The sequence below is a fragment of the Phalangium opilio genome, unplaced genomic scaffold (genome assembly GCF_054372755.1).
Source record: "Phalangium opilio isolate 3A_F unplaced genomic scaffold, DU_Popi_V2 ptg000209l_1, whole genome shotgun sequence".
In the NCBI taxonomy this organism is placed as follows: Eukaryota; Metazoa; Arthropoda; class Arachnida; order Opiliones; family Phalangiidae; genus Phalangium; species Phalangium opilio.
This window is the reverse complement of record NW_028324217.1, coordinates 21,701,134-21,724,773: the sequence shown is the minus strand read 5'-3', so window position 1 is coordinate 21,724,773 and position 23,640 is coordinate 21,701,134. Positions and strand designations below refer to the sequence as shown.

Genomic DNA, 23,640 nt, shown 5'->3' with positions numbered 1-23,640 from the left:
ATTGACTACACTCAGTTTTGCAGTCCATCTTCCTAATTAGTCTGTCCTAAGCCTCACTAGGCGTCGCTTTACGAGAATCTATGATGTTTCACCTACGTCACTTCATGAAAAGTTCTCAGTAATCAGTGACAAACTTATGGAACATTTCTTATGAACTTGCAGGTCATATCTATGTACGGTGTATTTTCACGTATATCAGAAAATTAATCGTTACTCGCGAACGTTCAGGGAACGAAAAGAAACACGCTATTTCATTTACCGGGTGTAACATCGAGTCGTCAACTAATCTTTCTTCTGTGCTTGAACGTTAATTGATTGTATCTTTCTCCACATGGAATCCGGTCTTTCTTAAATTCACACAGCGTGAAACTTTTGTATTGGGTGCCTCTCAAACGTCGCACCCTGTACTAAGGTAATACGATTATTATCAACACACGCGAGCCAATAAAAACATTTCAAACACATGGTTTATTTCCCATAGCGTTACCGAAATTGTACATCTTAGTTAGGGTAGCTGTTGCAAATTCTGTCCACACGAAGAAAGGTCCAACGTTGCTTGTAATAAACTTTTAGGCTGTCCGAATTCAATAGCAACTAGCTTAGAGGAGAAAATGTAACGAATGCTGACGCTAAATGCCAGTAGATTGTAATGGATGTTGATTTTGAAAATAACTACAGAGCCACTTATCAAGTTGTAAGTAAAGCTCACTTTATGAAATTGTATAAACTCAACTGCCCATGTATTTGGGAAACATTTTTCCTATTAAACAAATATCGTGATAACCGTTTGTTATGTGTTAGCGTTTTTTGATTTGTTTAATTAATTTCTAAACATCTATATTCGATTTTTATGTTTACATTAAGCATAAATTTTACTTTCTAGAATTATCTTCAAATGGTATAGTTTTCTTATTAACCAATGTGTCTATAAATATGTCACATCGGATAACTGAGTGTTAGACATTTCAAAAAGCACCTTCCTAATGTTAAACGTTTTAGAGGTTTTCGTGACATTTTTGGATTGAATATAAATAGATGTTAGCAAAAATAAATAGGGGAAAGTGTCGGACTGCCATATTTTCCTGCCTTAGCCTTAGCTTGACCATAGAGAAAGTATGGTGTTACTGGAGTGGCCGTGTGGACGCTCCATGAGCGGCTTCAGCTTGGATCAGTGCGTAATACAGCGCTGCTATCTGTGTTCTAAAACTTGTACTAAAATACCTTACAGTTCGGTCAAGAGCAGGCATAATTTTTACTTAATTTGGTTATCAACACAGCAATATTACACCAAATTACTCGCGTTAAGCCGCACCAGCGTGCCAAAGCCAAAGGTATGCGACCAGTTATGAAATTTGTGTGACTGCCATATTTTCCTGCCTTAGCCTTAGCTTGACCATAGAGAAAGTATGGTGTTACTGGAGTGGCCGTGTGGACGCTCCATGAGCGGCTTCAGCTTGGATCGGTGCGTAATACAGCGCTGCTATCTGTGTTCTAAAACTTGTACTAAAATACCTTAAAGTTCGGTCAAGAGCAGGCATAATTTTTACTTAATTTGGTTATCAACACAGCAATATTACACCAAATTACTCGCGTTAAGCCGCACCAGCGTGCCAAAGCCAAATGTATGCGACCAGTTAAGAAATTTGTGTGAATATTTTTAAATTATTATCCCTACAGAAGACGCTATAGTCGTACGCACAAAGCCTAACATGTAGCGCCTCTCGTGGATTCTGTGCTACACATCGTTACAATTTACGATACGAGTGTTGTATTTATCGGCCACTCCAGTAACACCTTTCTTTCTCTATGGCTTGACATGCATTTCGAGACGCTCAAGGGCGAGAGAGGTGTTGAAAATGGTATCAGCCAATCAAATTTGTAGTTGATGATGTCATTCTTCCCGAAAATAACGCTCGTACGCCACCCAACGGGAGAATTTGGCATAGGCGTATCGCAAGGCGGAACAGGAAAATATGGTCTCGCCGAATTGGTCTCGCCGATTTGGTCGAGGGACTAATTGGTCTCACCGATTTGGTCGAGGGACTATTTGGTATCGTGATAATTTGGTATCGTGATTATTTGGTATCGGGACTATTTGGTATCGTGATTATTTGGTGTCGTGATTATTTTGTCTCGAGACTATTTGGTATCGTGATTATTTGGTCTCGGGACGGTTTGGTCTCGTGATTATTTGGTTACCTAATTAGTTGCCACCTTTCCCAAAACAATGGTTCCAATAATTCGTTGCCACCTTTCTAAAATGTTCTCCTATTAATTAGCTGCCACCTTTTCCAAAATATTCTCCTATTAATTAGTTGCCACTTTTTTTTAAATATTCTCCTATTAATTAGCTGCCACCTTTTCCAAAATATTCTGCTATTAAGTAGCTGCCACCTTTTCCAAAATATTCTCCTATTAATTAGTTGCCACCTTTTCCTAAATATTCTCCTATTAATTAGCTGCCACCTTTTCCAAAATATTCTGCTATTAATTAGCTGCCACCTTTTCCAAAATATTCTCCCATTAATTAGTTGCCACCTTTTCCTAAATATTTTCCTAAAATTAGCTGCCACCTTTTCCAAAATATTCTCCTATTAATTAGCTGCCACCTTTTCCAAAATATTCTCCTATTAATTAGTTGCCACCTTTTCCTAAATATTCTCCTATTAATTAGTTGCCACCTTTTCCTAAATATTCTCCTATTAATTAGCTGCCACATTTTTCCTTTCTCTATGTTCTAACAAGTTCCTCAGTTTTCATAGCTTTTTTTGTACCTCGAGATCGACACTATTTTCAGACACAACCTTACTGTTATTTAAATGTGCATATACGCATAAACAGAAAACAGTTCACCAATAAGTTAAGAATAATCTTCAATCCTCTGTCTTTCTTTATTACCAGTCACCACCATATGTCATTAAGAATGGAAACGGAGAGCTGTATGGTTATATGATTAAATTCCTCAATGCTCTAGAAAGAGTCGACAATATAACGTAAGATTCAAAAAATAATTCATAATCAAGGATAAACATTCACCTTGAAAATATTCCAGCGTTACTTTGATCCCGAGTTCAGACTCCAATAATGGGTTGGCAGTTGGTAGTTCGTGGAATGGACTTCTTGGTATGCTTAAACGAAATGTAGGTCAACTGTGACGGTAATAATGTTGACTTGAGTTCTCAATTTATTCCTTTGAATTTTTTGCAGGAGGCTGATTTTTCAATAATTCCTTCGACAATGTACAATGAACGTTTGAATGCCTTCACTACTTCGCATCCTTTTTTGGTTTCAAGGACTCATATATTATTTGGAACTCACGAAAATAACGAATGCGATGTTTACTCCGTAATTGACAAATGGGTAAATTTTAACACTAAAGGAGAAAGGAACATTTTTGAGTAAATAATAAAGGCTAACAATTTAGTTTGAATCGGTATTTGACTACCTTAACTCTTAACAATGCATGGTAATGGTTATGAGGTAACAACTATAGGATGCACCCATTCAGAGGGGCCGGCAACCGGGGTAATTAAACTGACTGTTTACACCATCTGCAGTTCTAAACGCAGCGGTTCGCGAAATTTGGGTGCGGTTTTAATTGAATGTGGTGTCTATACGGTAATGTTTACACTTTGTTGCTTCTTTCCAATGTGGGATTGTTGAGGGGCCGAAGTTTAGCGTAATGGTAAAGGCGTTGCCATGTGGCAAGTGATGACAGTGGTGTTGTATAATACCTAACTGGTAAGCAACCGCAGCTCCTCACCTCTCGCTTAGTCTTGAACACGTGGGTGTTGATCCTATATGATTTCACCCCTAGTTCGCAACTGCCACTAAGCGTATACAAACTATAGTTTGGAAAGAAGTGCCATAATGGTACAACCGGTGTGCGCGCTCTATAAATCTACAGACTTAGTTCCTAAATTAGTTGTTCGGTTTTCAGACGAAACATGGAAGGGAAACGTTTGCAGGGATGCGTAAGAGGAGCATCAAATGTCAACAAATCTGTCCATAGGTGCTGGGGATCCCGGGTATGCGATTACTATATACTGAGATGGTCTTAAGTACGGACGGGAAGAGAACGTGACGTATAAAGTACGAGGGTTAATGTTAGCTTGCCCCATTGTGTCAATTTTACCATGCGTATCAAAGATGTAAAGGTATCAAATATTTGATCTTCTCGAGCGGAGAAAGCGTTCTTGTCAAAAGGAAAACCAGTAGTTTGGAATTATAATAATAATAATCTAAGCTTTGTCTACGAAGGGATTTCCACACTAAGCCTGTGGCTTATTTACAGGTGGATCCCTTTACAATGCATAGAGGGGTGGTGGCTAGCCCCTATGCCACAGCTAACCTACAGCGCCCTATACAAACTATTACCGTTGACTTAGCTCTTTGTAAAATTGTAATGCTTAGGACGTCTTGAGTTTCTCTGTGGTTATAAATCGCTTTATTAGAATCATTATCACCTTTGATTGTATAAAAGGTGTCTGGGATCGAGATATACTATTTCTCAGGGCACCGTCCATGCAGCTGTGTGAGGCTGTTGATCGTAATTATAGTCACCCTTAGTCACGAGGCTTTTGCACAGAGCGAGGCCGATTTTGCTAAGGATAACTGTTACGTTATGTCAATTATTGGCCTATTATTTTAGCTAATGTTTTACCTAACCAGTAAAAAATTAACCTGACAGAGTTGTATAAATAGCCACGTTTTTGATCTCTAGTTACTCATTCCTAGTTCATCCTTCATGTCTAATCGGTTTTTCCGGGTCCGTATCCTTTCAGTCGCGTACGTTCCCTATCACTTAGGTATCGCGCTATCAGAATCATCCAAGCCGCCATCGTAACTGCAACGCCTCAAGTCTCGACGTCTTTTAACGTTGACACGCAAGCACCTTTCAAATTCACGTGTCCACATGTCAAGTCGAAACGGAGCCGTCGGTTTGATCGTTTTCGATATGTCTCTGGCCTAAGTGCGAAACCAGAAGAGCAAGTGAATGCCTTGATATACTTGATGGCTGACACAGCCGATGATATTTTCCTGTCATTTTCTTTTCGAAACGACGCCGAGAACAAGGAATCCTATCAAAAGCATTAACATGTACAAAAATGGGCCAAGCCTTGCATTGTGCCCTCTCCGACGTAAAACGTTCTGAGATCCCATGTAGAGCCAAGTCTGTCATTTTCTTCTCATTCAATCGCCAATTGAACAATTATGTTATAAATTAAGTCATTTTCCTAATTAATAACCAATATTCTTTGACTATCATTTGTTGTATTGTTGTATTGTTGTATTGTAATAACTAAATGGAAAGGAAAGGATGTTGTATTGGGGTCAAAGGTTATCAGAGATAAAACTAACAAACAGGAACATGTGACCTCTGACACAATACATCATGCCGACAAGACTAGGCGATTAGAAACGTCGGTCGCTATTATGACACGGGCTTGTAAAGTTAGCTAAATAAAGTAAACTACTTTTAACTAGAAAATGCTTAATCAATAACACAACATGGTGATAGAGGTGGGATGCGCCACAATTCAAAGAAGCTGAAGCAATCTCTAGCAGCGGAATAATAAAAAGCGAAGTCACGGAAGCACTGAGAATAACCAAGGCCCAAGCTAACCAAGGCCCAATCCACAATGGCAACTATGATAAGTCCTAAAGCTTTTGAACCCGGAATGGATCCTGCCGCCGCCTGAAAACAATATAAGGAGGAATTCGAATACCTCGCAGCAGCAGCAAAACTGGGTAAAGAAACAATACCGTCACAAGTCGCAACATTTTTACACATCATCGGCCCAGCCGGCAGACGAATTTACAAGACCCTAGAGATTGCGGAAGTTGGTGATGCACGAACATAGCAAATAATTCTACAAGCCTTTGATACGTATTATGCTCCGTATACTACAGACGTATTCCACCAATTTGCTTTCATCACAGCGCGGCAACAACGAGACCAAACCTTTGATGATTTTTACACGGACCTAAAATTGAAAGCTCAGGCATGCGAACTGGAAAAGTTCCAAGACCCATTCCTTCGCACGATGATCGTTGCAGGCATTAAGGATGATCCGTTACGACTCTTACTGCTCAACAAAGGCAACGCACTGGACCTAGAAACAGCGATAACGATGTGCAAAACACATGAAATCTCCAACACACAAGCACAAGTAATGGCAACCACACACGCTCAAATCCTACCATCAAGTGCACCGACAATCGATGCGATACAACGTCGTCGTGATAGAAATAGGAGCTACCAAACAGGACACCAACCACAACGACAAACCCAACAGGAAGGAGTACATGCGCACCAAACACCATCGATACAACAGTCTTCAACTCGCTACCAGCCTCAATTTAGGCCAACAATGCAGCAGATTGCACAGCGACGACAATCCTCATGCACAAACTGTGGCACGCACCACAACCCACGATATTGCCCAGCCAGAGGCACCACGTGTGCAAAATGCCACAAGAAAGGACATTGGGCAGCAGTATGCCGATCAGTATCGGAAATTCACACACGCGAATACCCCCATGCCACCTTACCACAGACACGCCACCTTCGGCATGAAGACGACCACACTGCTTTACAACACGCCTACAATAGCATCGACTACGAGTCCCCTGGAAATTATTTTGAAGACGACACAACCATGTACTTACATGGTCTCAGTTTACAACCATTACAAGAGACCCCACTCACATTGGATGAAGCGCAACAAATAGAACCCAAGAGAAACCTTTCATGCGATTCCACAGACCACCTCACCCAAGAAGCACTGGTCACGGACGAAATGTATGAAAAAGTCTACTTATATAACACATTACATACATTCAAAATCGACACTGGATCGCAAGTTAACATCATCACACGCCTAATGTACGACTCGCTTCCCTATCGACCACCACTACTACCATCATTATATACGGTTTCGTCATACTCGGGTCACCCCATCACGATAGAAGGCGTCACTCACTTACCAAGCACCTCAGGAATGGCTTGCCTTCCAGAATGTCCATACTACGTTACCACAGAAAATCGAACACCGATTTTGGGCGCTCGTTCATCACAACAACTAGGCCTGATCTACAGAATATCTACGCCGTTACTACCACCGCCACCACTAACACAACACACTATCGCTATAGACACAACAACGACAACACCAACCAACGCGTGTGACCTAATTAAACAATACCATATGGTATTTTACACAATGGGACGTCTACCAGGACAATACCACATTCAGCTGAAACCCAATGCGATGCCATCAGTGTCCACCAGTCATAAAATACCACATGCTTATCGACAAGCCAACAATGACGAACTGACACGGATGATCAACTTAGGCATTATAACACCAATTAACGAACCCACAGATTGGGTACACGCTATGGTAGTAGTACCCAAACCAATGAAGAAGCCTACGCAACCAGGCGAAGAAATGAAACAAGATGTGCGAATCTGCCTTGATCCAAGAAATCTCAACAGCGCGATCAAACGTCAACCATATCCAACACCCACGACACAGGAGATTTTTGCGGATTTGGAGGGATGCAAGATTTTCACAGTGCTAGACGCACAAAGCGCATTTTGGCAAATCCCACTCACAGACGCAAGTTCAAAATTATGCACATTCGCCACTCCACAAGTACGATTTCGATTCAAATGCTTACCCTACGGTATAGCCACAGCTACGGAAGTCTTCCAACACAAAATGCGTGAACTCTACCCAACACATGAATTTCCTAACGTACACATTTCAACGGACGATTTCCTGATAGCCACCCCAGACATGAAATCACATTTGGAAATACTCCGGAAAGTCCTACAACGTGCAAAAGAAACGGGGCTACGTTTCAGCACGCGAAAAATGCAATTAGCCGTGGAAAGGATCCATTACCTTGGCCATATCATCACAAAACATGGTGTACAAGTAGATCCTAAGAAAGTAGAGGCCATATGCTCACTGCCACCACCACAAGACAAAAAGGCACTTCAAAGATTCCTTGGAATGGTGAACTACGTCTGCCGCTTCATTCCGACACACGCACAAGACACAAATCCCTTGAGGGAACTACTAATAGCCGATGTGATCTATGATTGGAATGCAACACACCAAAAACACTATGATAGACTGAAGGAAATGATATCAACAGCTCCCATATTACGCTTTTACGACCCGAAGCTACCTAAAGTCATATCAACAGATGCAAGTCAAACAGGAGTAGGAGCAGCATTTCTTCAAAACAATCAGCCAGTAGCATATACCTCAACTACATTTACAGAAACACAGAGCAGATACGCTCAAATTGAAAAGGAGATGCTCGCTATAGTTTACGCGTGTGAACATTTTGAATATTACATAGCTGGTATGCAAGTTACAATTCAAACCGACCATCACCCGCTTTTGGCAATCGTCAAGAAGCCGATGCACCTTCTTTCACCACGCCTACAACGCTTACTACTAAGACTATTCAGATACAACCCCCAGTTAGTATATGTTCCGGGGAGTCAACTATACGTCGCGGATACACTCTCACGGGCCCCACAAGAACATCAGAAGATAGAAACACAAGCACTAGATGCGCCGCTCACAACCTTATATGCAGTTACAACACTAGCACCAGTACGACAAGAAACATATGTAACGGCTACCGAACAAGACGCAGCGTTATCACAAGTTAAGGAACACATAAAGGAAGGATGGCCCCTACATAGAAAACAGGTCCAAACGGAAGTACAACCATTCTGGCAGTATCAAACAGAACTACACGAAGTGGATGGACTGATATATCGAGGAACGACGTTGGTCATACCCAAGGCACTACAACAGGAACTCCTCAAAGAAATACATGGCGCTCATCATGGAATAAATAACTCGATAGCCAGGGCGAAACAAGAAGTGTTCTGGCCTAATATGATCACCGACCTAACCCATTACATACAAAGCTGTGCTACATGTCGAAGTAGGGACCCTGCAAATCGGAAACAGCCACTACAGCCTCACCCAGTGCCCCAACATCCCTGGCAGGTAGTAGGCACAGACCTGTTTCAAGTTAATACCAAACACATCATATTGATGGTAGACTACTACTCTAAATTCATAGAAGCTAAGGAATTAAAATATACCAATGCTCAAGAAGTAATAGATTTTATGAACCCTCAATTTGCAAGACACGGTGCACCTCAGAAACTAATATCAGATAATGGACCTCCCTTTAATTCAACACAAATTAAAACATTTCTTCGTCAATGGCATGTACAACATATCACGTCGAGCCCTCATTATCCACAGTCTAATGGCATGTCGGAAAGGGCCATACAAACAATAAAAAATTTGTACATCAAAGCACAGCAAGATGGCAAAGATCTAAATTACGTCTTGATGGAGTACAGAACCACTCCAAAGAAGAGTGGATTCTCGCCAGCCGAAATGTTGATGGGACGTTGCATACGAACACCTCTGACAACCAATATCGAATCACTGAAACCTCATTATCCAACGGAAAGAATCGAGCAAAGTCTAGATCAAGCGCACAGACACATGAAGAATCATTAACAACACAGAACTATACTTGAACCGCTAACAAAGGGACAGAGAGTTAGATACCAGACGGCTCCACGAATGTGGAAAAAGGCAATAATAAAACCGAAAGCCCAGGAGCCCGACTCATACCACATACGAACCGACATGGGCCAAGACTTTCGCAGAACTAGAGCTCATCTAAGACCTGACACAGAACCAACAGAGCAACAGAGAATAATACAAAGAAATACGCAACTACAGGCACAAAACACCACAAACGAACATGCTGCAACTATAAAAATTGCCTTAACAAACACAGACCAGCAACACGGGCAAATTTCTCAACATAGCCCTGTAATAAGGGTACAGCCATCAGCAGGAATTTCTCAATCGAACAACACGACAAAAAGACCACAAGCTGCAAAGCCAACACAAGAAGCGTGCTCGCAAAAGGCCACATTGGACCAGGAACACGAAGAAAGAGAAAGAATATTCCAGAATCAGGGCTGTGTTCAAGAACCAAGACAAAGCATAAAGCAAACGCAAACTAGAGTTCAACCACCAATAATCAGCAGTTTAATTCCAGGCAACTCACAATATAGATTGCCAGGAATGCAAGAAGCCACAGATGGAAAATTATTACAACAACGTCCAAGAAGAGAGAGTAAACCACCACAAAGATTCTCACCAACGTTTTAAAACCAAGTTTTCTTAAAACTCATATAATATTTAAAGTACCTAAATGAAAAGAAAAGATGTTGTATTGTAATAACTAAATGGAAAGGAAAGGATGTTTTTTTGTTGTATTGTAATAACTAAATGGAAAGGAAAGGATGTTGTATTGGGGTCAAAGGTTATCAGAGATAAAACCAACTAACAGGAACATGTGACCTCTGACCTCATACATCATGCCGACAAGACTAGGCGATAAGAAACGTCAGTCGCTATTATGACACGGGCTTGTAAAGTTAGCTAAATAAAGTAAACTACTTTTAACTAGAAAATGCTTAATCAATAACACAACATCATTATTATACATCTTTGTTCTTATCAATAATATCGTGACTCCCTTTTAATATTACTTACCTGCGATTGCCAAGTCACGACATTTTTGATACGAACAAAGATGTAAATTAATGATAAGTTGAAGAATATTGGTTATTAATAAGGAAAAGGACTTAATTTATAACATAATTGTTCAATTGGCGATTGAATGAGAAGAAAATGACAGATTTGGCTCTACATGGGATCTCAGAACGTTTTACGGCGGAGAGAGCACGAAGCGAGGCTTGGCCCAATTTTGTACATGTTAATGTTTTTGATAGGATCTCACTACTTTTTGTAGACCCTCTTGTTATACTTCGGTAGTTAAATTAAAACAAGACTCTCTCGTTATACTTCGTTTGCCAATATAATTGCTAACGTTTGTCCATATTTACGCTGATTTACCCCTTTCGACGCCCAGAGAATATGCCGAAAAGATTGTACGCTATATCCTAATATAAGGATGTCACATCAGTTAAGACAGATTCCTTTTAAACTACTACTGCTATTAGCCTTAAAATGTATTTTACTTTCGGTTCCCTCTGGACCGTTACGTCCTTTCATCAAGATCCCACACTATTTCTGTTGAAAAGATGGCAACACCATCTAGTTTTAAAATCAAGAACTAAAGAACGATTTTATAAAAATTTCAGGATGCTTTAATTTTTCTGTGCTTTATAAAAGAAATAAAAACTGAATCATAAATTTTAAGTTTCTATCTCTCCTAGAAGTACGTTAAAATTTTGATGATCGGTGAGTGAGTGAGTGACAAAATAAGGTAAACATCACCTGCAATATTTCGAGAAGTATACTGTATAGGGTGGGAACTTGAAATTTGGAAACTAAAGCTAGGATTGACAGTCCTCGCGGCAAGCGAAATTTTTGACTTTTACGTATATCCATCACGAATATACAGTGGACAAAAAAGTTCCGTGAGTTGCTTCGAGAAAAGGATGTCAGAGCTTCCAGATATACAACCGAGTTACCACAGTAATTCAGAAATATGAAGGTCATTTCATCATAAGTTAGAATGTCATTTACGAGCGGACCACGTTCAACTCAAGGGTCCAGCACGACGGATGACTAGTGAAAAAATTTTAACGGCATGAAGAGCACAGATTGAAACGTGTGAACACGGCGCACTAACTTTTACGAGATAGGACTGTCGTGGGCGTACTGGACAAAGCGTTGTCCGAAAAGATGCAATTGGATAGGGTTCCTACTAGTTTGCAAACTGATAATGCAAACCTTGCACACCTTTCAAAAATTCTACTAGATTGCACACCTGGCACCGGAAAACTGATTTTGCAAACCTTGCACACCTTTCAAAAATTCTACTAGATTGCACACCTGGCACCGGCAAACTGATTATGCAAACATTGCACACCTTTCAAAAATTCTACTAGGTTGCACACTTGGCACCGGCAAACTGATTTTGCAAACCTTGCACACCTTTCAAAACTCCTACTAGCTTGCGAACCTGACGCCTGCAAACTGATTACGCAAACCTTGCGCACCTTTCAACAACACCCCACCCCACCCCATACTACTTTGCACAACTTTAAAAGCAAACCAATTACGCAAACCTTGCCCACCATCCTCATTCTCACTACTTGTTTGCACACCTGGTACATTGCAAACCTTACACACCGTTCAAGAACACGCCACCCTACCTCATATTGCTTTGCATAACTTTATATGCATAACTTGCGGACGTTTCGAGAAGTCGTTACCCTACCCTACCCTACCCTACCCTACCCCATACTACTTTTCACAACTTCATATGCAAATCTTGCACTCCTAAATATTTTTACGCAAACCCTGCTAAAAACAGCACACATCGAGTAAAAAGGTCCCCTTTTAATTTTAAAACCACTATGTAACCATTTTTCTTAAATTTTAAAAGAATTGCACAGGTTTTTTCGTCTTGCACACCTTTACGGTTTTCCGCAAACCCTGCTCAAAATAGCACATATCTAGTAAAAAGCTCCCCTTTTAATTTTAAAACCACTATCTAATCATTTTTCTTAAATTTCAAATGGTTTGCACAGGTTTTTCGTCTTGCACACCTTTATGGTTTTCCGCAAACCCTGCTCAAAATAGCACATATCGAATAAACAGCTCGCGTTATATTTTTTAAAAAGTACTATCTAACCATTTATCATGGTTTCACAGGTTTTTCGTCTTGCAGACATTTTTCTTTAGCTCCAAATACAACATATAGAATAAAAACATATTCATTTATTATTAAACATACCAACATTTTTACTTAAGTTTTAACATGGTTTGCACATGTTTTTCGTTAAAGACTGCTCAAATTACAACATATAGAATAAATATCTTCCTTTATAGCATTAAAACTACAATCTTACGACTATACTAAAGTTTTAATATGGTTTGCACTGCTCTTTCGTCTTGCACACCTTTCAGTTCTTCTGTAAACTCTGGTCCAAAAATACCATTGGAGAGTAAAAATTCCAATTTAATTGTTTAAACTATCCTTCTACCATTTTTTCAATGTTTTAAGACAGCTCACAAATATCTATTTCTATTTAATGCAAATCTTGCCGAATAAGAGCTTTTACCATATTGCAATTACTTTGACGTACTTTACACAGCCTTCTCGTCTTGCAAGAAGTTTTTTCACTAAAAAACCACAATGTTAAAATCTCATAATTAATTTTGTTGTCCATACAATTGAACCAATAAATTAATAAAAAAAATATGCCCTAAAACAATAACGTTAATTTAAGGGTGAAATCTTTCTCTTTCTCAAAGTTTTTATACTTGTCCCTAAAATATCAACGATAATTTATGGAACGCCAGGGTCGCAACGGTAATAAAAGCGCCACCTAGTACACATATATGGTAAAGATCTTTCCTCTATGAAACCGGATATTTCCTCACATAAAAATCGACACGCACGGGCCCAGATCATCACGGAGGCTCCGTTCCAACCTTTTTTAAATTTTGATGTGGATTAGTTTCATAAGTTCTTTCATACATTATTTCAAATCCAGTTTTACACCATACGGAATTAAACAAATAACGTTGAAGTTCATCGTAAAACGTATCATTGGACCGTTCTATAGGACAATTTTTTTAATCAAAATTGAAAGTTGCTACACGATTGCAGGTTTGACTACGAAACTTCTCACGGCATATTAAAACATGTGCAAGACGAGAAGGTTGTGTAAAGTACGTTGAAGTAATTGCAAAATGGTAAAAGCTCTTATTCGGCAAGATTTGCATTAAATAGAAATAGATATTTGTGAGCTGTCTTAAAACTTTTGAAAAAATGGTAGAAGAATAGTTTAAACAATTAAATTGGAATTTTTACTCTCCGATGTTATTTTTGGACCAGAGTTTGCAGAAGAACTGAAAGGTGTGCAAGACGAAAGAGCAGTGCAAACCATATTAAAACTTTCGTATTGTCGTAAGATGGTGGTTTTAATGCTACGAAGGAAGCTTTATATTCTATATGTTGTAATTTGAGCAGGCTTTGACGAAAAACATGTGCAAACCATGTTTAAACTTAAGTTAAAATGTTGGTATGTTTAAAAATACATTAATATGTTTTTATTCTATATGTTGTATTTGGAGCTAAAGAAAAATGTCTGCAAGACGAAAAACCTGTGAAACCATGATAAATGGTTAGATAGTACTTTTTAAAAAATATTACGTTAGCTGTTTATTCGATATGTGCTATTTTGAGCAGGGTTTGCGGAAAACCATAAAGGTGTGCAAGACCAAAAAAGCTGTGCAAACCTTTTAAAATTAAGAAAAATGGTTTGATACTAGTTTTAAATTTAAAGGTGAAGCTTTTTACTCGATATGTGCTATTTTGAGCAGGGTTTGCGGAAAACCATAGAGGTGTGCAAGACGAAAAACCTGTGCAAACCTTTTAAAATTTAATAAAAATGGTTAGATAGTGGTTTTAAAATTAAAAGGGGAGCTTTAACTCGATGTGTGCTATTTTGAGCAGGGTTTGCGGAAAAATATTAAGGTTTGCAAGATTTGCATATAAAGTTGTGAAAAGTAGCATGGGGTAGGGTAGGGTAGGGTAACGACTTCTCGAAGCGTGCGCAAGTTTTGCATATAAAGTTATGCAAAGCAATATGGGGTAGGGTGGCGTGTTCTTGAACGGTGTGCAAGGTTTGCAATGTACCAGGTGTGGAAACAAGTAGTGAGAGTGAGGATGGTGTGCAAGGTTTGCTTATAACGTTGTGCAAAGTAGTATGTGTTGAGGGGGTGTGTTCGTTAAAGGTGTGCAAGGTTTGCGTAATTAGTTTGCATTCGCCAGGTGTGCAAACTAGTAGGGAGAATGAGGGGGTCCTACTAGTTTGCACACCTGGCGACTGCAAACTGATTATGCAAAACTTGCACACCTTTAAAAAATTCTACTATATTGCACACCTCGCAACAGCAAACTGATTTTGCAAACCTTGCACACCTTCCAAAACTCCTACTAGTTTTCACACCTGGCGCCTGCAAACTGATTACGCAAACTTTGCACACCTTTCAGCAACACCCCACCCCACCCCATACTACTTTGCACAACTTTATAAGCAAACCAATTAAGCAAACCTTGCAAACCATCCTGGACCCATTGGATAGTACCCTGGCTTTTGGAGAAGGCCATTTCAACCGCCCGCCAGGCCGAAGGGATTCGGAGACAGAAAAAGGTTCTACACAGCGGAACTAAAAATAACGGAACTCCAGCAGCAGTAGACAAACTTGTATCTTGGCAAAAGTTCAGTTCCAGAAAGTACAAGCAGTAACAGGATCGACCTTATCAGTTCAACAAATTTAACGGTGGTGCGATAAACCCTTCTGTCCCAGCTGCGTGCAAGAAATGCGGACAATCCGAGCAGCATAATCGGGAACGATGTCCAGCTAACTAAGCTAAATACCGAAAGTGCGGAAAAACGGGCCATTACGAGCGTCTATGTTTGGGAACAGCGGCGGAATTCAATCGTGAGTTCACAACCGAAGATGATCTAGGATCGAGTCATCCAGGCCGATATTTTCCTGGGCACAATAAAAACCACTGAGAAGTCAAGAACGATGGATGGTGAACATCGGAGTCAATGACCGAGAAGTATTTTTCAAGATAGACATCGGTGCTGACGTCTGCGCCATTCCAGCAACCCTTTACAATATAAAGTTTCCTGATTTGCCCTTGCAAAAGTCTAATCGACGTCTATTCGAACCGGGGGAAAACTATCCTCAATTGCAAGGGATGAGTTGTAGACGAATTATCAAGTTGTAACATCAGCATAGAAGACGAGATCTACGTCATTGATGGATTGCAAGTACCTCTATTAAGCTTCAAAGCGAGCGAATAACCTGAGAAAATTTCAACGTTTTGATGAGGTACAGTTGACAGAACTATCGAGTATGCGTCCTATGGAAGATTATCCTAGACTTTTATTTGGACTAGGCCGAGTCGCACGTGAATACAAGATATAGTTGAAGCTTTAGCAAGACGCTATACCGTATGCAGTTACAACCCCAAGACGAGTTCCAATACGGTTATTGTCGCAAGTTGAGGCCGAGTTTAACCGAATGGTCGACTTGGAAGTCATCTCTAAAATCAAAGAAGCCACGGATTAGTGTGCTACCATGGTGGTGGTTACGAAGGTCATGGGCGAGTTGCGAATTTGCGTGGATTTCACGAGACTTAACAACCACGTAAAGAGAGAGCTCTATCAAATTCCAGCCGTAGGCCATACATTGAGACGTTTGGCAGGAGCACGGATCATTTCTATACTGGACTGCGATCCTATTGTTGTATCTAATGTTTTACCTAATCAGTAAAAAAATAAACCCGACAGTGTTGTATAAATAGGCATGTTTTCAATCTCTAGAGTTTCATTCCTAGTTCATCCTTCATGCAGTAAATACCTAAATAAAGACTATTTAATCAAGAAACAAATCAATAGCTTACCCCCCTTCGAGTACAAGCTGTTCTCGAACGGGGCTGTTGCGATGCGATGGGAGATGATTCACTGTTTGGATTATTCAATTGGCCGGTTATTAAATCAGTAATTGCGCTGATGGTAGGGTTGTGAAGCATCTATATTTGGTGTAAATATGTCAGCGGTGGCCCTAGTACTTAGGCCTTACACCTAGCCGCCGCTTGCAGGGAAAGACTTCATACGCTTGAGAGAGTTTTGCAGCTTGGTTGAGGCTCAGGTCGGGAATGGCTAAAAGGTTTTTGCGAAGGTCGTTTCAAGTACCACATACTATTTGTGTTGTAATTAGCGAGTCGTTTATTGTTTAAATTTAACTTGATTGGACCTTGATTTTCAGGTCAGTGGGAAATAAAAGGTCAGTGGGAAATAAAGTTTGATTTGGCAATTGTTTAGATTGACAGAATGAATACATCAAGTAAGTTAAGTTTTATATAGTTGATAAGTAGTATTAAATACCTGGAAAATCGCCAAGGGCCCTGTTGGCTCCCGTTGCTAGTTTGTTGAATATTTCGTTCTTTTAGTTCCTCCAAGAATCTTTGAACAGTTTGGTCAGCGTAATATTTCTTGATTGCAGCATTCGTTGGTCAATTTTACTCTAAATGAAGACTAACTTTATCTTTTAATGAAAGCTGCCCCGTGCCTCTTCCATATTTTTAGCGGGATATCTCGTATTGAATAGCAAGTGGAGGTAACTGGCTTGGAAAGTTTAATCAAATGGGGATATCAGTGTAGTTATAAATATATATACTTAATATATTATGAATTGTCATCTTTTATTTTCCACAAGGCATTTCGTTTAGCTGCCCGTTGCGGAGTGAAAAATATTACTTGTAGCTCCTACAGCGAAGTGAAAGAATAAATTTTGTCTTTATCTCTCTGCGCATTGCCAAATTTCAAACTCACTACTCCGGACTCCGGAGTAATATCTTTTCCCCACGTGATCTAGCTACTTCCAATTCAATTTAGAGCCTCCTAACATCCGCTGGTGTACCGAAAATATTTATAGTTAGGGGCATACGAGTAAATATATTTAAGGTAATTTAGTTACTCTTAACTTAATGGTGCTCAAATGCACACAAGTGTAAATCCTTGTGGGTACTCCAAATGTACTGTTGATCTGCACTAATAAACCAAATTTTATTATTATTATTATCAATCTATTACGAAATAATAGTTAAATAGTCAATCTAATGAAATACTCATTTATAAAAAGTACAGAACAGGAAGCCATTTGCAAAAATTACTAAGAGCTACAGACATTTGCCCTGTTTATATTTAATAACTTTAGATAATTGTGGCTTCTATTGGCTTGGCTCTGCTGATTTACAAGATTGGGAAGCTCATTTCAAAGTATGGGAAAGTAAAATCAGAAGTGAATGGAATGTTTTTATTGCAGTGCCTTCTCGGAACAAGTATGAATCCTAAAAGTGACGTTTCTTTCAAATTTCTTATCGAACTTTCTTTTAATTAAGGTCCTCAGAGCGTAAAATGTGAAGGAGTCGCTCGATTTCTTTCAGTAACATGGAGTCTGACATCTTTTATTCTTTTAATCTTTGTATCATCGGAAATGACTTCTGAATTTTCTACCAAAACTGGCACTGTTCCCTTTGATGCCATGGAGGATATATTTAAATTTCCCAATGCTAGACCTTTATTGAAAAAGGACGGATCATTAAACGTCAATTTTCTTTCGGTCAGTAATCAAGATGACTCAAGGCTCCGATTGGCTAAATGTTGACTTAATGTTTTTTTAGAAAAATGCAATGACAAGCGCTGCTTACGCTGAGGTATTCAAGCGCGTAGAAGCGAACCCAAATTCGTGTTACGTTGCAAAAAGCAAGATGCATTCCGATATCCTCCATTCGGGCAATGTATTTCAAGAAAAATATTTCGCAAACACTAATTAAAGTCACTAACAAATGGTACGATTCACGAATTCAATTCTAAGGCACGATGTTATCGGGATTAATATGTACAAGCCTATATACGAGCGCTTACCATATGAGCGGACCTCATAATGGTTCTCAAAACCGTGGTTTTCTAAATAGAAACGGCTGTTTACTCGTAACGGCAGCTCCCTAAGTACCGACTACGTAAACGCAGCATACCCGTTACAGCAGTACCCTAAAGTGCAGTACAGCTGGAGTGTGAGAAACGCTAGTCATTTATGATGGTCTAAGTTGGAATATTTGGATTCAAATAGTATTAGGTTATGTGAGGTTTACACCGCTGTTTTTTGGAGCCGCTTTGCTATTTAAGGAACCGCAATTATAGACACACCCGTCTTCAAGGAAATTTAAAAACAATTTGGAAAATCTTAGTGTTTCGAAAAATAAATAATGTAAGAGTTTGTATTTTGGTTTGTTGTGTAGAAAAACAATTTTATTAATGAAATTAACTCATATTATTACAATCATAAGGCTATAAGATATAGTCCAAAACTGGTTTAGAAAAAGATCTCCTACTTCATGGATTTCATATTTTACTTAATTTTTACAAATTAGATATAGTAAAAGTTCCAGAAATTTTAAATTTACTTCAAAATAAAGTAAGATAAAAAAATCCATGATGTAGCAGTTCCTCTTCTAAGCAAGTTTTTAATATTATTTTTAGCCATGGAACAAATTGTTAACATTAACTACACTAACTAAACTTGTTAATGCTTGAGACTTACTGAGAGCTAGTTCGAGAAATGACTACAATCGGTTTTTCAGTCCATCATTTTATTTAGTTTGTACTAAGCCTTTGACAGCGCCTCATCAGGCGTCGCTTTAGGAGAATCTATGAACTACGTCACTTCATGACAAGCTCTCAGTAATCAGTTACAAACTTATGGAACATTTCCTATAAACTATTTTACAATCGATAACGTTTTTTTTCTAGATTTCGCCAATTGACAGAGGGTGATTGCTTGGTAGATCTGAACCCTTCTTTGAAACTGGAATTGCATCCCTGTCAAAGATCAGAAACACCGGATGCATTTGTTGTTATCAACGTGTTGGCATTTATCGTAATTTTTCGCGTATGTCTCTTTGGATTTTCGGCCTCCTTCATAACTCTTATACTCCAAATTGTTGTTAAAAAAAATTCAAAACTTTTTTAAAAATTAATTTAATATCTGATACACGTAACACCGTGTAGTCAAAATTCAGGGGCGGACTGGCCACGGGGGCTGGTGGGCAATATCCCACGGGGCCGGAGGAAAAATAAGGGTTTGGGGGCCGGTCGGTCGGCCACGCCGACTGGCCGTGGCATTGATCTAAATGTCTTAGGACTAATTGTTTGGTAATTTTTATTTTGAATCAATTCAAAAACAGTTTGAAAACAAAAAGGTAGGAAATTGGGGGAAGAAGCCTCAAGAAGAAGGTTATGAACTTGCAAGGCAATGCAAGCCATTGGACTTGTATTTCTTTCTATATGATATTAGCAGCCTAGGCTTTATGACCGCTCTTTACAAATTTACAATCGTAAAAAATTGGTTCCCACCGTCCCACGGCCCACGCCAATATAGCCACAGAGAGAAAAGTTTCAAAACATTATGAAAGGCTTTATGGGGAAGGGGGAAGAAAGTGGCTAGTGCACGTGACATGAGTCACTGAGTTGAGAAGCAAAAATATTTTTACTTTCGGTTTTCGTTTTCAAAGCCATAATAATGCAGACATTTAGTGGTTAGCGTAATAGCGTTATTTTGTACTTTTAAATTTTCCAAACTTATCGAAATGTCGAGCCCTGAAAAATCAAAAAGCCATAGAAAAGAGTATATAAGGGAGGCGCAGAAAAAGCTAGGGCTAAGAATGTAGAAGGTTTACAAACTGCAGCTTCTGATCCTAAACAGAGAAAATTGAGTTTTGGACCAGTGCCTATAAAATCTCCTGACCAAGAATTGTTCCCAGTTAATGCGGATGAAGATCATGATTTCTTGCTTTCAGCTTCTTCATAAATTTAATCTACATTCCGCAGCTTACACTAACCTATATCTGGCTTACGAATATTTAATAGCATTGTCATTTAGCCAGGGAGCACAAATCCAAAGGAGAGTCAAAGTTAGAAGGGGGAAGGTACTTTATAACGGCCGGGCACCATGGTTCTCACGCGCACCTACCTCGCGCACACGTGATCCTTTGAGAGGGAAATTCAAAAAGGGTATACCCGAAAATACGGTTAGAGAGAAAGAGAGAGGGGGAATTGGCACGCAAGCGGCACGAGTATCGGAGTATCGCCGAAAAACTTAAGCCTCGGCCGTAATAACGTAAACAAACTTCTCTGATTTTTTTTCTCTCGCTTGCGCCGATTGCGCATGTGCGCCACGCTCCTAGAGAGCCAGTGGCACTGGTAACGTTTTTGAAAGGGGGGCTGACGGAGAATTTGGTCTCTCCGGCTCTCCTCTATTTTTGTGCTCACTGATTTAGCCAAGTTAGCTGCGAAAGAGCATTTTCAAAATTGAAAATTATAAAAAACAGACTGAGATCGTCCCTTGGACAAGAAAATCTTCAAGCTTTGATATTGATTTTGGTTGAAAGAGAACTACTTAACAACGTACCATTTAGCGATATACATCAGTATGTTGTAAATTCTTCCCAACTAATGAGAAGTATTTTAACATAAAATGCTTTTAATAAAAACAGTGTGAAAATTAAAATTTGCTACTACTGAAATGTTTTTTAATTACTTACTGTCAATTTAAATTGCTAATTAGTCACATTTAAATGTTATTTAGTCACATTTAAATGTTATTTAGTCACATTTAAATTGTTAATTAGTCACATTCAAATTGTTAATTAGTCACATTTAAATTGTTAATTAGTCACATTTAAATTGTTAATTAGTCACATTTAAATTGATAATTAGTCACATTTAAATTGATAATTAGTCACATTTAAATTGATAATTAGTCACATTTAAATTGATAATTAGTCACATTTAAATTGATAATTAGTCACATTTAAATTGATAATTAGTCACATTTAAATTGATAATTAGTCACATTTAAATTGATAATTAGTCACATTTAAATTGATAATTAGTCACATTTAAATTGATAATTAGTCACATTTAAATTGATAATTAGTCACATTTAAATTGATAATTAGTCACATTTAAATTGATAATTAGTCACATTTAAATTGATAATTAGTCACATTTAAATTGTTAATTAGTCACAAATGTTTTAGCCGGATTACAGGATTTTATGGTTAATTCACCTCATAATGTAAAAGTAAAACGTGGCTGGAGAACGGTTTTGGTCCTTTTGGGAAATTGGGGCCGCTAAGATATGAAATTTTAGGGGCCGCGACCCTTCAATGCCCACCTCACGAAAACGCCGCCAGTCCGCCCCTGAGTCAAATTATTTTTCACTCTTATAAATAGCTACCAAGCGACCAAGGTCCTTTAATAGAATTTCCTTCAAACTCAACTAATGAGAAATGAAATGTAGTTTCATTAAGCAAACCCATCGGAACGAGAAAATAACTATTATGTAATAGTTACTTGTGTGAGATTTTGAAGAAATTTTGGACTTGATATAAATAAAATAAATAAGTCGCCACCGATCCATTCCTAACGCTGCCGAAATTCCTCGCCTCCGTTCACTTAATGGAGAGGTACTAATTACCACTTCAAGCTCATTGTTTCTCCGTTTGGTGGTGTTTTCTTCTTTATCGGTGAATTTGGAGGCGCGATGGTTTGAAGTTGCTGGCTTATATCGTGAACGCTATTTACCCTAGGCTGACCATGGTTAATATGCTGTTGGTGATAGAAGGATAAAACATCTTTCCACGAAACTATTGCGTCGCAAGCGTCAAGTGAACGAAATATTATCATCTCAGGCTCAGCTTGTGGGTGAAGACAACCGTGTAATTAGAGTAGTAATACATTTTTAAGACCGATGTGACCGTAGCGGTCGAGGGGTCGGAAGTTTAGGAAAAAATGTACGGGATTTCGAAATCCAATTTGATTTCGTCGGATTTTGTTTGATTTCAGTATTCGATAAAATCCAATGGATTTCATCGAATTTTGAGATTTATCCCGTGATTCCGTCGGATTTTGCTATTTTTACCGTGATTTCGACTGATTTTGCTATTTTTACCGTGATTTCGACTGATTTTGCTATTTTTACCGTGATTTCGACTGATTTTGCTATTTTTACCGTGATTTCGACTGATTTTGCTATTTTTACCGTGATTTCGACTGATTTTGCTATTTTTACCGAGATTTCGACTGATTTTGCAATATTTCCCTTGATTTCGTTGGATTTTGAGGTTTTTCGCGTGATTTCCTCGGATTTTGAGATTTTTCCCCGTAATTTCGTCGGATTTTGTGATTTCTTTTGATTTTGGATTTCGTGAATTTTGTAATGGATTTCACGATTTTATTACTGATTTTGCTTCTGATTTCGTTATTTCTTTGTTGATTTTGTGATTTTTTTACTGATTTTATGATTTCTTTAGTGATTTTGTGATTTCGTTGCTGATTTCGGATTTTTTGTTTGATTTCGAAATCAGCATTGATTTCGGATTTCTTAAATTGGATTTAACGGGTAGCGTACGGGATTTCATGAATCCATCTTTCTCCATTTTAAAATAATTTTAAAATAATTATGTAATGGAAAATCAAACGATTTCTATATAAAAAAATTATTTTTAATAATGATCTAGTAATGTTTTTTCTTAGCCACTTTGGGTTCTGATGCCATTTCATTTTTATCGACCAATAAAGTGAGAAAAAAGGCTCTTTCAGTAATTCGAAGCTTCTTTTATTTCGCTGAAAGCTTGTACTAAAGGCCATGAAAAATATTTTAAACCTTATGTTATGTCAATTGACCTCTTTAATATTAACAATAAAGAACGATTCTTTCATTGATAATTTAGTGCAGATGTACTAAAGAGGATATATAATTTCTAGGTTATCTCGCAGAAATTAATTTTTGATATTTTTTGTATTTCCTAGCAGTCCATCATTATCGCTTTGTTTATACCAGCTTTACTTCGAATCTCTTGGCAAAGTATATTTAACGTTTAGAGAAAGTCATTATAAAAGTTGGCAATAGTTTTATGAAAAATATGGATGTAAAGAGACATTTC

At 38.5% G+C, this 23,640-nt stretch overlaps 1 protein-coding gene across 1 annotated transcript; it reads left to right on the top strand.

Annotated features, from left to right (window-relative positions):
- Positions 1–576: 576 nt before the first annotated feature.
- LOC149621258 (putative glutamate receptor) lies at positions 577–21,928 on the top strand. The gene is made up of 10 exons (XM_089855925.1): positions 577–694; positions 2,902–2,993; positions 3,053–3,140; positions 3,208–3,360; positions 17,850–17,973; positions 18,034–18,254; positions 18,316–18,432; positions 19,879–19,964; positions 20,971–21,152; positions 21,846–21,928. Exons 1-10 carry the CDS (start codon positions 650–652, stop codon positions 21,926–21,928), a joined length of 1,191 nt encoding a protein of 396 aa, XP_089712051.1. The 5' UTR covers positions 577–649.
- The last annotated feature ends 1,712 nt before the right edge of the window (positions 21,929–23,640 follow it).

Excerpts from the sequence above, each read along its gene's own strand:
- LOC149621258 (XM_089855925.1), top strand. The coding sequence starts at position 650 with ATGGATGTTGATTTTGAAAATAACTACAGAGCCACTTATCAAGTT. Across the intron at positions 695-2,901 it reads ACAGAGCCACTTATCAAGTT|TCACCACCATATGTCATTAA; the intron begins GTAAGTAAAGCT and ends CTTTATTACCAG. Across the intron at positions 17,974-18,033 it reads GCAGTGCCTTCTCGGAACAA|GTCCTCAGAGCGTAAAATGT; the intron begins GTATGAATCCTA and ends CTTTTAATTAAG.